We start from the raw sequence: 13,541 nt of genomic DNA, 5'->3' as shown, positions 1-13,541 counted from the left end.
AATCTCAAAAACAAAAAACAGACCTGGTTCCTCATAAAAGTTACTTACTGCCAGTGGAGTTCCTGCTTCTCCCTACCTCTGACACCCTCAGGTTACAGAAAATATATAATGCCTAATCTTCAAACTGGAACTTACAGGGGAAGATAAATAGATCTCTGAACAAGATTGAATATCAAGAGAATTTGTCCACAGAAAAACAGAAAAGAAAGAAGGAAAGTGGGAGAAAGAACATAGCATGCAATATGCATTAGTTTATGTTTTCTTTTCTTTTTTTTTTAATTTTTTTTTAATAGAGGCATGTTTTTATTTATTTATTTGTTTGTTTGTTTTGTTTATACATACACTGGGTACAGTCAGAAGCGCGGGAGGGTGAGAGAATTCACAAGAGCCAGAGCGGGGAGCAGAGCAGGCAGAAGGACCGAAGTACACTGCTGAGGGGAGCAGCGGGCGGCAGGAGAGATCTGCGTGCCATGTGGGACCCTCCTCCGGTGGCCGGGGAGCAGCCGGGGATCGAACCGGCGCCGCAGAGGCCGCGGGCAGCTTCGCAACCCAGCGCTCAACCGCTGCGCCACTGGGGAGGCCCTAGTTTATGTTTCCTAATATTGTACATAAAGGGAATATAAAATAGGTTTTCTCTTTCTGTGTTTGTCATTTTTCACTAAGCATGATTATTTTTAGATTTATTTATGTTGTTGCTATGTATCAGTAGTTCATTTTTATTGCTGATAAGAGCATTAAAATATTCAAGAAGCTCTCAGCATTCAGTAAACAACCAACTCAATAAAAATGAGCAAAATATTTGGGCCTCCCTGGTGGTGCAAGGAGTTAAGACACAACCTATGAAGCTATCTGCAGCCACTGCAGCACGAGTTTGAGTCCTGGCCAGGGAGCTACCCACATGGCGCAGCAGACCTCTCCTGTCTCACCTGCTGCTCCCCTCAGCAGTGTATTTCAGTTGATCTGCCTGTTCCATTCCCCACTCTGTCTCTGGTGAATTCCCTCACCACCCCCCACACCTCTGGCCTGTACCCCAGTTCTTGTATGCATAAATAAATAAATCTTTAGAAAAAAATGGGCAAAATATTTGAACAAACACTTCACCAAAGAACAGAGGTTGGGGGGTGGTGAAATGAGCCAATTTTATGGCAATGGATGGAAACTAGGCTTTAGGTGGTAATCATGATGTGATATATACGGATGTCAAATTATAATGCTATATACCTGAAATTTACATGATATTATAAACCAGTGTTACCTCAGTAAAAATTTATTTAAAAAATATACACAGATGGTAAATTAGCACATGAAAATATGTTCAACATCATTAGTCATTAGGGAAATAAATTAAAGTCATAATGTAATACTAATACATACCTATTAGAATAACTGAATTTCAAAATGCTGACCACACCAAGTGTTGACAAGGATGTGGAGGAACTAGAGCTTTCAGATACTACTAGTAGGGATATAAAATGGTAAAACCGGGCCTCCCCGGTGGCACAGCGGTTGAGTGCTGGGTAGCGAAGCTGCCCGCAGCCTCTGCAGCGCCGGTTCGATCCCCAGCTGCTCCCCGGCCACCGGAGGAGGGTCCCACATGGCGCGCAGACCTCTCCTGCTGCCCGCTGCTCCCCTCAGCAGTGTACTTCCGTCCTTCTGCCTGCTCTGCTCTGGTTGGTGAATTCTCTGCCTCTGGTGAATTCTCTTACCCTCCCGTGCTTCTGACTGTACCCAGTGCTTGTATAAATAAATAAAAATAAATCTTTTAAAAAAATAAAATGGTAAAACCACTTTGGAAAACAGTTTGGCAATCAGTTTCCTAAAAATTAAATATTTTTCTATTGCATGATTCAACCAACTCTATTCCTAGATATTTACCCAAGAGAAAAGAAAGCATAGGTCCATACACATACCCATTCCTGATTGTTCATAGCTTTGTTTGTAATAAACAAATTTGTAAACAACACAGGTGTTCTCCAACAAGTAAAATGATAAGCAAATTGTGGGGTGTGTGTGTGTGTGTATGTATGTATTGGAATACTACTCAATAAGAAAAACATAATGAACTGTTGATACACACAACAATATAGAAGAATTTTGAGAAATTGTGCTGAAAGATAAAAGAGCATATACGGTACTCTTACTGTACAGTTCTAAACAATGCAAACTTATCTAAGGAGACAGACAGCAGACCAGTGACTGCCAGTGGGTGGTGGCAGGGGAGAGGTGGCAAGAAGGGGAGGAGTAGGAGATAAGAATTACAAAGAGTACAAGGAAACTTTTGAGGGTGATGGATATATTCATTATCTTGATTGTGGTGATGGTTTCATGAGTGTCTACATGTGTAAAAATTTACCAAATTACACACTTTAAAAATATAGGTATGTATGTCAGTTACACCTCAATATTGCTATTAAGACATATGGATATTTCCATACCTTGGAGCAAAGCAGCCATTACTGAAAATACGAGAACTATGTGTACTGATAATCAGGTGGTTATGATACATCATTAAATGGAAAGAGCAGGCTGCTGAAAAACTATCTCTAGTATGACCTCATTTTTACTAAGGAATTCTTGTACGTGTGTTACATGTCTATACATATCTTTGGGCATGGAAATGAGAGGTAGAGATAAAACTTTATATTTTATATGCATTGCTATTGTTTGGATTTTTAAAAAAAAATTATGAGTCCATTGCACCTATCCCCATCTTACTAGTTTTATTCTTTAATAACCAAATTCTACCAAATCTTTTTCATCTCTGTGTCCCCAGTTCCTCTGCACCACAGTGTAAAATATGTCCCTAGACAGAAAGCCAGGGTAAATGTGGGAACTTTCTGTGTTTCTCTTCTCTTAAGTATCACAGTCCTGTATTATCTAAAGCACAGTCCAACACCTAAAAACAGTTGCTTTATACATTTTATCTAATTTTATCAATGTTTATGACAGGAGAGGGACATATCCATTTATTTCCAAATATTCTGTCATGGCCAAAACCACAAGTCCTATATAGTTTTTTTAAAATCATAATTATGAAGATTTTATAGTTGTAAAGAAAGATATTTATGTTTGTGTACATATACACAAGTACAGAAAGAACTTGAAAAATAACTGTTCATCTATAATGATATATAAATAAAAGTTAAGACTTTGTCTTTAAAATTTTCTGTTATTATAATTGCAGCTATAACATGTGACTTTCTTATGGAATTAAGGTTTACTGACATAGTCTTAAGCAGAAACAAATACCCTTTTACTTTTACTAAGAATAGATATTTTTAATTTACATAAAAATAGATATTTTAAATTTACATTTACAATTTTTAAAATACATGGTTACCTATGTATTTGTTAAATTTTCTTTACATTTGCTTTATAATGAGACTTGTATACACAGTAAATGACAAAGAGAGAAACATTTCAGCTATATAGCTTACACTGGGTGCTTTGGTTTATATCTGATTAGTAAAAATTGTAAGAGGAAATGGCATCATATTCAGCAGTATTTTCTTTAGGTAGGAGCCTCAAAAATATCAGCCCAAGGGCCTCCCTGGTGGCGCAAGGGGTTAAACACCACACTCTGAAGCAATCCGCAGCCTCTGCACTGGGGGTTTGATTCCCGGCCACCAGGGAGCAACCCACATGGTGTAGCAGACCTCTCCTGTCTTGCCCACTGCTCCCCTCGGCAGTGTACTTCAGTCAGTCTGCCTCTTCTATTCCCCACTCTGTCTCTGGTGAATCCTCTCACCCCCCACATCTCTGGCCTGTACCCCAGCTCTTGTATGCATAAATAAATAAATCTTTAAAAAAAAAAATCAGCCCAAGCTGAACAATTACTAGGGGTGAGTGTGTTTTAACTTTTCCAAACCAAACCAAATGCATAATTATTCAGACTTTTAAGCTTATTGACATCAGCTTAAAGCTGAAGCATGGAGTCATGATTCAATTGTACTATTGATATGAAAGGGATAGGAAATATGCAAACTGATCACAGGATTTAGGACTACTGCAAAGTTCTACCAGCCATGTTGTGAAAACTTCATACTCAAAATCTTCTCTTTTATTTGTGAGATTTCTTTTTTCAAATTCAAGTTTTCAGAAAAGATAGCAAGTTTCTATTTTCTATTTAACTCTTTTTTTTATTTTACTCTTTTTAGAAAACATACCTTCCTTTTTGTTGTAATTGCTGGGCTTTTCCCCATGAAGAATGATACAGAGTTTTAATGACCATTGTTTTATGTCTTAAATATACAATATAGATTTGTGTGAATATAGTTTCAAAAGAATTATCTGCAGGTGAAGCAGATATATAAGCTTTATAATATTAAGGAGATTTAAGAGTTTTCCCTTAAGTCCACTATTTATTTTAACAATTGTTTTTATCTTACACAATGTGTATGTAATTTTATATAGTTGTAACTGCAAAACATATACAATTTTGGAATCTGTTTTTTTAACCTCATGTTATTTTACATTAACATATTTCTGTGTTGTTATGTAACCTTCATGTTTATCATTTTAAATGCCTGCATAATATTTCATTGAGTTACCATAATATTTTCATTCCTCTATCACTGAGATAGTTTCCAATTATTAGTTATTATATATGGTATTCCATTGAATATTTGTATACAGATACTTCTCCGTTCTTTTGAGTTACTTTATTACAGTAAGTTCCCAGAAGTACAATTCGTAAGTCAAACACTACAAACCACTATTTTCCTTTAGTGGTAGTTCTTGTTAAATACTTGATTATTTTTAGTTTGTTTGTTATTTGTCTCTATGCTTAAATTTTATTTTAATTTATTATTTATAAACTTGAGTGATTCTTGTTGCTGTCTTTTGGTTTGGGTATATGTGAATCAAACTCTTTTAATATAAAGAGCTGCCATAAAGCAGGAGGTTGGCAGAAGTCCCCATAAATACAGTAGGAACATTTTATAGGTTTCTGTGGGGATTCTGTAACTGTACAGTGGAAAATCTTCACTGCAGAGGCTTAGGGTATAGTATTTCCCTCACTTAGTAGTTAAGAAAATGAAGCAACATAAAGAATGGTGTAAGGAAGTTAGGGCAATTTAAGAAATAAATCTATTAAATACTCAAGAAGAAGCAAGTTAAACAGTTTAAAATAAATGCTTAAATCTAAAGTTACTCTTATTGTTTCACAGCTTGATTCTTTACAAGGATATGGATTTTTATGTTTTTTTCTTATATTTTGTAGAAATTCACAGATGAGAAACTTGTCTTCCCCCTTAGTAATAATACTACTTTTTTGGTAAATAACTTGTTGCCCTTACTATCATAACTCATGTTATAATATTTTATATATTGATATGTACAGAATATATAGTATATTTGCCAGTTCGAAGTTATAAAATACTTCAAAACAATAATTTCTTCTAATGTCTTTCATTAAAGCAAGTGGCAAAGCTGTTTATTATTTGGGTTGTAAATGATTGGGTTTTATTTGAAATAATGGTGGTTAAATTTTCATCTGTGATACTCTGATTTTTGCATATCATTTACTTTTCCGGGGATTTCATTATACCAGTTTTAATCCTTAAAAGAGAGCACCTTCTCACTTTTCAGTGGTGTATTTATAGCCAGGTCCTGGAATATACCCTATCGTATCTAATTGCATCAACAGAACTTAAAATAGTACCAATAGTTCCACCCAAAGCAGCTCCTTGCGTTGTGATTGTTACTATCTCCTTTCCTCAATACTTAGTTGTAAGATCTTGTAATCATTCCTCACTTTTACTTTTTTTCCCCACCATCTGGTTCATCTCCAAGTCATAGCTTCAGTCTTTTTCATAGTGCTTCTCCTTCTTTTATTTTCCTTTCTGTTTTCCATTGCCAACACCTTCGTCCCAGGACTCATTACCCCTACACCCTTGCAACAGTATAATTGGTCACCTTTTTTCCAGTGTCCCCTATATTTCATTGTGCCTTGCATAGTAGTAAACTTGGCATTTAAAATCCTCTGAAATCTGACCATTACCCAGCTCTTAACTTCATCTGCATTTACCCAAGAGAACCAGTCAAAATGGACTTTTCCTTTGTTTCTTGTAAATGCTGCCCATATGCCCAGCTTCATACATATCTCAGTTAATGTTTATCAGTCACCATGTTTATGCATGGTAAATTTTATAATGTATCCCTTTTTCATCAGTGATATAGCAACAAATATATGTTAGGGATTTTCTTTAAAAAAAAAAAGATTTTATTTATGCATACAAGAACTGGGGTTTAGGCCAGAGGTGGGGTTGAGGGAGTGTTGGGGTATGTATGTGTGTATGTGTGTGTGTGTGAGAGAGAGAGAGAGTATTCACTAGAGAAGACTAGGAAGCCGAACAGGCGATCCACTGAAATACACTGCTAAGGGGAGCAGTTGTCAAGACAGGAGAGGTCTGCTGCATCATGTGGGTTAGCTCCCTGGCTGGGGATCATACTTGTGCCCCAGTAGCTGGTGATAGCTTGATAGGGCTGATACTTTAACCCTTGCTCCACCAGGGAGGCCCAGAGATTTATTTAGTTACCAGTAGGCTATATGGAACTTGAATTTTGGGTGTGTAATTTCTTTACTGCTTAGAATAATGTTGTATTGCAGGAAATTACATCACTCACTTATCTTCCCTATTGCAAAAAAAGAAATGTAAATTCACCTGTTTTGTATAAAAATGTTACTTCTATTCTAAGAAAGACTTTTTTTTGTGGCAAAGACTATTATCTTCTTATATAGAAAGAATAAAATCTGAAATTAAAATTATAAGAAGTTTTCTAGAAAGATGACCTTTACATGCTATATGCCAGGTAGTTTATCATTTAAATATAAATAAATCCACTTATAGAAATTAAGATAGGTAATAAGAAAAATCTGAAGTTACTCAAAAATCAGAGTGAGTATAAGAAATTTAAAACATCTTTTCAGTAGCAAGTATTAGAATACAAGCATAATAAAAGGAGCATTAAAAGTTATCAAAGAAGGGCTTCCCTGGTGGCAAAAGGGGTTAAGCACAGCACTATGAAGCTATTTGCAGCCTCTACAGCAGGCGTTTGATCCCTGGCCATCTAGGGAGCTACCTACATGGCGCAGCAGACCTCTCCTGTCTCACCCAGGAGGTTATATTTAGTATATAGTGCTCCCCTCAGCAGTGTATTTCAGTCAGTCTGCCTGTTCTGTTCCCCACTCTGTCTCTGGTGAATCCTCTCACACCCCACACCTCTGGCCTGTACCCCAGTTCTTGTATGCATAACATAAATAAATCTTTTAAAAAAGTTATCAAAGAATATTGTGTTCGTAAGTTAATAAAAAGAAAAATAAATTTAGCCTTAGAGTAAACACAGCAAGCCATGCCAGCACCCAGATAATCATGCATCTTCAGTGCTCCTGGGATATTATTCAGCAGTTATTTCCAAAAGGTGGGTGCAGCTTACACAGTATAACCAGATTCAAGCAAGAGAATGGTAGGAGTTCCAAGATTTGGAGTTTCAGGATTGGACCAGCATTATCAGAAGGAACATCTAACACAAAATAATCATTTGATATGGAATTAATTTGTATCATTTGTCTTTGACTAGTCTAGAATGAAAGTTGTGTACTTGTGGCCCTTTTTCTTTCTTCTTTAATCGTAAAGCATGTTGTACAATATTTTTATTTTTATTTTTTGATAGGGATCATATGAAGTGGTCAAAAGAAGATGAAGCAGCTGCCAGAAAAAAAGTAATGGAAAACTCAGCTGTAAGAGTCCTTTTGGAAGAACAAGGTAGGCACTATGTGGTAGTCTCAGAGTCCAACTTTTGTCTTACCATCTACTGATTTCAGTTCAGGCGTCAGTCTCTTTTTCTCCTGATTGTTTCATTGTTTTTGGAGAGCTTTAGTTTCTACCTGTATCAATGCACATGTTCTATTTGGAAGAATTCCCAGTTATTCCAGTGCAGTAGAATCAAAATTAATGAAATAAATTACATATTCACCCTATACCTTCTCTTTTGGTACTCATATTACTGCCTTTTCTGGGAAATATACACAGGTGGTATTTCAAACAAGACATGAAAACATAACTTTAAAATTTCTTTCTTGCTGTACAGTCATATATTTGTGCACATATATTTGTGCATGGTGAGATCATATCAAAATATTGCTGGTCTTTTAGGATAAACACAAAGTTTCAAACATAAAGTTAAGTTATTTTTCTTGGATATTTTTATGTTTAGAGTTTAATTTAGATAAGACTTTGCCAAGCTTCAAAAATGACTTCTAAAAAAATTGGCCTATCCAACTATCACAAAATAAGAAAATAGCAAGAATTGGTGAGGAGGTGGAGAAATGGTAGACTTGTAAAATGATATAGCCTCTATGGAAAACAGGATGGAAGTTCTCAAAAAACTAACAATGGAACAACCATATTATCTAACAATCCTATTTGGATATATAGCCGAAAGAATTGAAAACAGTCTTGAAGAGATATTTGCACACCCATATTCTTACAACACTGTTCAGAATAGGCAGTAGGTGGAATCACACCAGATATTCATTGACAGATAAATGGATCAGTAAATATGACATATACCTACAGTGGTTCTCTAACCAGGATGAACTTTGAGCACTTTATGCTAACTGAATTAAATCAGCCAAATGAAGGCAAATATTATATGATTCCGCTTATATGAAGTATCTAAAGTAAACAGGTTCATAGAAACAGAAAGTAGAGCAGTGGTTGCAGGGACTGGGAGGTGAGAAAACACAGAATTGTTGTTTATTGATTATAGTTTCAGATTTGCAAGATGAAAAAGCCCTGGACATCTGGGCATTTCACAATATTATGAATATACTTAATACTATTAGACTATACACTTAAAGTGGTTAAGATGGTAAATTTTATGTTTTAGAGCACACTATGTCATTCTCACTGCATAGGGGGAACCCACAAATATTTTGCCCAACCCCTATACTCTACATGGGGTTTTCTAATTTTTTTTTAAAAAATGATTAGTCCTTTAAAACAGCTTGGTTATTTTTTTTTTATTTTTTTTTTTTAGAGAGGCATGTTTTATTTATTTATTTGTTTGTTTTTTGTTTGTTTTGTTTATACATGCACTGGGTACAGTCAGAAGCGCGGGAGGGTGAGAGAATTCACCAGAGCCAGAGTGGGGAGCAGAGCAGGCAGAAGGACCGAAGTACACTGCTGAGGGGAGCAGCGGGCGGCAGGAGAGGTCTGTGCACCATGCAGGACCCTCCTCTGGTGGCCGGGGAGCAGCCGGGGATCGAACCGGCGCCGCGGAGGCCGCGGGCAGCTTCGCAACCCAGCGCTCAACCGCTGCGCCACTGGGGAGGCCCAGCTTGGTTATATTTTTGTTTGTTATTAAGAAATAGTTTATTGTAGTAGCATTTACACAACTTGTAAATGAATTCTCAAATAGCTCAATAAATTTTCCAAACACCCACATCAAAAACAGAATATTGCCAGTAACCCAGAATCTTATTCACACTCTATCTCAAATATAGTATTTCCCTCAATCCCTCAGATCCCACAAAGCACAACCACTACTGTGTCTTCCAATACCCTAGATTAGTTTTGCCAGAATAACCTGGTTCTGGTGATCATCGTTTCTTAATTATTCTGATAGCTATATCAGTGTACCTGTAAAACAGGGCAATTATCAACAAGCCATGGCCACGCCAAATCCAGCCACTGCCTGTTTTTATAAATAAAGTATTATTGGAACACAGACATAGTCATTTGTTTACATATTGTCCATTACTGCATTTGAGCTATATCTGCAGAACTGAATAGTTGCAGCTATTTAGCCCCCCAAAATTACTTACTGTTTGGCCCTTTATAGAAAGTGTTTGTCAGTCCTTGACATAGAATTTTATTTCCAAATTGATAAGCTGTTCTAAAACTCCCCAGAAAACAATGTTTGCAGTCCTCTGAGCAGGCCTACCTCAGTGAAAATTATAATCCTACCTATAGTTAACTATTTTTTAAATGACTTCATTGTACAATTGAGTCTCAAGTTTCAAGTGAATATAGCTGTGGAAACTGAGCTAATGAGATAGCCCTCATTAGCTGGCATAAACCGTGAAGGGGGCATGCTGCCCTATGTTATTTTCTGGCATCTTTGATAGCTTTTCTTATCCTCTGGCATTCCTTGCTATCCCTTTAGAGCTAGTTCTCCTTTCTTTTCCTAAACATGACTGGGTCCTGGAGAGCAGATAGAAAAGAAGCACACCTGATCCACAATGGAATCATTCTATTTTTATTAGCGTCAGCCATACAGTCCCAGAGTGGGCTATGGCCAGGGAGTGTTGGGGTTGGATTTGAGGGTGCATACCAGTGGCAGTTCTGCTTACAAATCAGCCAACATTGCATTCCTTTGCAGAAACTCTGTCACACTGTTTCTTAGGAAGTGTAATTTTGCTTCTTTGCCAGCAGCTGCACAGACATATTTTCCACATTACTCAAGCTTCTGCTAGTGGCCACCTGGATATGACAAAAAGAGTCAAGCCTAAACTGAATTAAAAGTTATCAGTCATCTTAATTTGTTTCCAGGAAGTTAAAAATTATCCACTATATATTTCCTGATAATATGAAAAACCAAGGCTTTTTGTCATGCTCTTTTGAATATTTCTATTTAGAACATAAATAGAGGAGCAGAGCTGATAATGTTCCCTTAAAATGCTCTGTATGTGGCTGCCTATTTTGGCCTATTTATGTTAACAATGAACTTGAGCGAAGCTAATGAGAAGGTTATTTTCAGGCCCTGGAAACCACAGTAAAGGAAAATGACCGTTCCCACAGAACCATAGTGTGACTGAAATAGAAAGGTGGTGACTGGCCTCTCTCTATAGAAGCAGGAAAAGCAGGCTGGAGAGGACTGATGATACTGCTTTGAAGCATTTGGTTTGCTTATTAGCATGTCCAGTCTTTTTCGGAGCTTGTTTTCTGGCTGCCATGGAGACACAGAACAAAAGATTTCATTTTGAAATGCTTCATGGTGGTTAAGGTTTCTGCTGGGTCCCCCCACATAACACTACTTAGTGTGGTGGACTTCATACATGTTGGGGAATTGCTACAAGGAAAGGAATACTATTTGGGTGACTATTTGATCGCACTGAAGCAAGGTATGCAGAATAGTGACTAAGGCTACTGTGAGATTGACAAAAGAAAGAAACCTTTGCCTGAGGAACTATGTTGAGTGACTGGACATGACAGTGAGAGTTAAGTACCTACCCAACCAATCAATCCAGTCTCTGCCAAGGGTCATTGACCTACGAGGAAGAAGCCATAGATGACATTTCTGATTCAATATTTAATGTCTCTGATGAGTATTGGTCAAAAGGAATAGATCTAAAAGCTCTACTCCCAAATTTTGTGAAAGCCCAAAGAAACTCGGTTCTTCCCCCAGTGCCTGTTAAACACCAGCACGTCTTATCCAGAAGATCCTAAGTTTTTGAAATAGCCAGTTTTCTCCTATCACACAGTACTCCCTCTGGAGATCACGAGCACCATTACTGATCTTATCTCACTTATTTCAATCCCATTGGGAGGAAATACTGGTCGTTCTCCTATGCTGGCCAACTCTCCCGAACATTTCTTTCGCTCTTTGTGTGTGGTAGTCTCTCCTGTCACTCCCATTTCCCATTTCTCACCTATTGTCTGAGCTGTTGGTGAGAACTGAAGTCAGGAAACAGCCTCACTATTCCAAAAATAAGAACTTACCCATTGCAAATACTACAATCTTTTGCTATGGGATGGTTGATATTTCATTTCCATGCTTAAAACGTATAACATCCATATTTCCATTAGCAATGCTGCTTTCAATAGATGCCTAGATTAATGATTTTTAATTCCACAGTTACTCTTATTAATTTATTTTAAATTGTGTTGTTACTCACTTTTCTTTTTCTTTCTTTTTTTTTAAAGATTTATTTATTTATTTATACAAGCACTGGGTACAGACAGAAGCGCGGGAGGGTGAGAGAATTCACTAGAGCCAGAGCGGGGAACAGAACAGACAGACTGATGAAATACACTGCCGAGGGGAGCAGTGGGCATGGCAGGAGAGGTCTGCGCGCCATGTGGGACCCTCGCCAGTGGCAGGGGATTGAACAGGCACTGCAGAGGCTGTGGGCAGCTTCGCAGCCCAGTGCTCAACTGCTGCGCCACCAGGGGAGGCCCTTGTTACTCACTTTTCCTTTAAAAGCAGGTTAATTCGGAGAAATGACAGAGATACATTTGGCAGCTTTTGAGTTTTATTGCAGCTGGCTATATAGCAAATATAATGGACTCCTAAAGCCTAATAACAAAAACAGCTGCTATTGTTACTTTAAAATATCATTGTATTTATTTTTTGATTGCTGAGTAATATTCCATTGCGTATATGTACCACATCTTCTTGATCCAGTCACCTATTTTTGGGCATTTAGGTTGTTTCCATAGCTTAGCTATTGTAAATAGTGCTGCTATAAACATGGGGATGCAGGTGCCCTTTGGAATTAATGTTTCTGTGTCATTTGGGTAAATACCTAGGAGTGGAATTACTAGATCATATGGAAGCTCTATCTTTAGTAGGTCGAGAGATCTCCACACAGCTCTCCATAGTAGTTGGACCAGTCTGCACTCCCACCAGCAATGCAGGAGAGTTCCTTTTTCCCCACAACCTCGCCAACATTTGTTGTTGCTAGTTTTTTTAATATGTGCCATTCTCACTGGTGCAAGATGGTATCTCATTGTAGTTTTGATTTGCATTTCCCTGATTACAAGTGATGTTGAACATTTTTTCATATGTTTGTTGGCCATTTGCATTTCCTCTTTGGAGAAGTTTCTTTTTAGTTCTTCTGCCCATTTTTTGACTGGATTATTTTCTTTGTTTTTGTTGAGTCTCATCAGCTCTTTGTACATTTTTGTGATCAATCCTTTATCATTAGTGTTGTGTGCAAAAATTTTCTCCTAGTCGGTAGGGTTTCTCTTTGTTTTGGTTATTGTCTCTTTTGCTGTGCAAAAGCTCTTTAATTTGATATAGCTTTGCAGCAACATGGATGGAGCTAGAAGGGATCATGCTCAGTGAAATAAGTCAGAAAGAAAAAGGAAAATACCGGATGGTCTCACTCATAGCAGGAATTTAGAAAACCTAAATAAGGGACCAGGAAAAAGACTAATTAATACAAAGTAAAAATAAAAATCCACAAGCAACTATAAACCAGAGACACACCATGGGGGTTGGAGGGAGGGAAGGTGAGAGGAAGGACTAGGGTCAAAATAAGGGGGCGTGCAATTGTATGGGGATTATAACCAAAATGATAATGTATACATTGTACAAAAATGAAAAATGATGTAAGAATTATATAAAATAAAATATTAATTTAAAAAATCCTTGTAAATAACTACCTACCTCGGGTAAGTTATCTATATCAAGCAAAATAGTAAAAGAATCCCTCTTACCTTGTGACTATCTTATCACTTGAGCATGTTGTCTCAAGTGTGGCATTTTCTTTCATCTCCTCAACAGTATTGAATTTAATAAGTGAATAATGT

The 13,541-nt window shown here is 37.2% G+C and overlaps 1 protein-coding gene across 11 annotated transcripts in view; it reads left to right on the top strand.

The window, feature by feature from the left end:
* The window catches only part of METTL8 (methyltransferase 8, methylcytidine), a 213,352-nt gene that overhangs the window by 174,627 nt on the left and 25,184 nt on the right, over positions 1–13,541 (top strand). For all 11 annotated transcript variants that reach the window (XM_054699853.1, XM_054699854.1, XM_054699852.1 and 8 more), the window contains one exon: positions 7,675–7,766. In XM_054699853.1, coding sequence (XP_054555828.1) covers positions 7,675–7,766 — 92 coding nt within the window. The remainder of the gene's footprint in view (positions 1–7,674; positions 7,767–13,541) is intronic.

This window comes from Talpa occidentalis, unplaced genomic scaffold, assembly GCF_014898055.3.
Source record: "Talpa occidentalis isolate TD23 unplaced genomic scaffold, MPIMG_talOcc4v2.1 talOcc4.3, whole genome shotgun sequence".
NCBI lineage: Eukaryota > Metazoa > Chordata > Mammalia > Eulipotyphla > Talpidae > Talpa > Talpa occidentalis.
The sequence above is the reverse complement of the archived record's forward strand: the minus strand, read 5'-3'. Positions and strand labels throughout refer to the sequence as shown.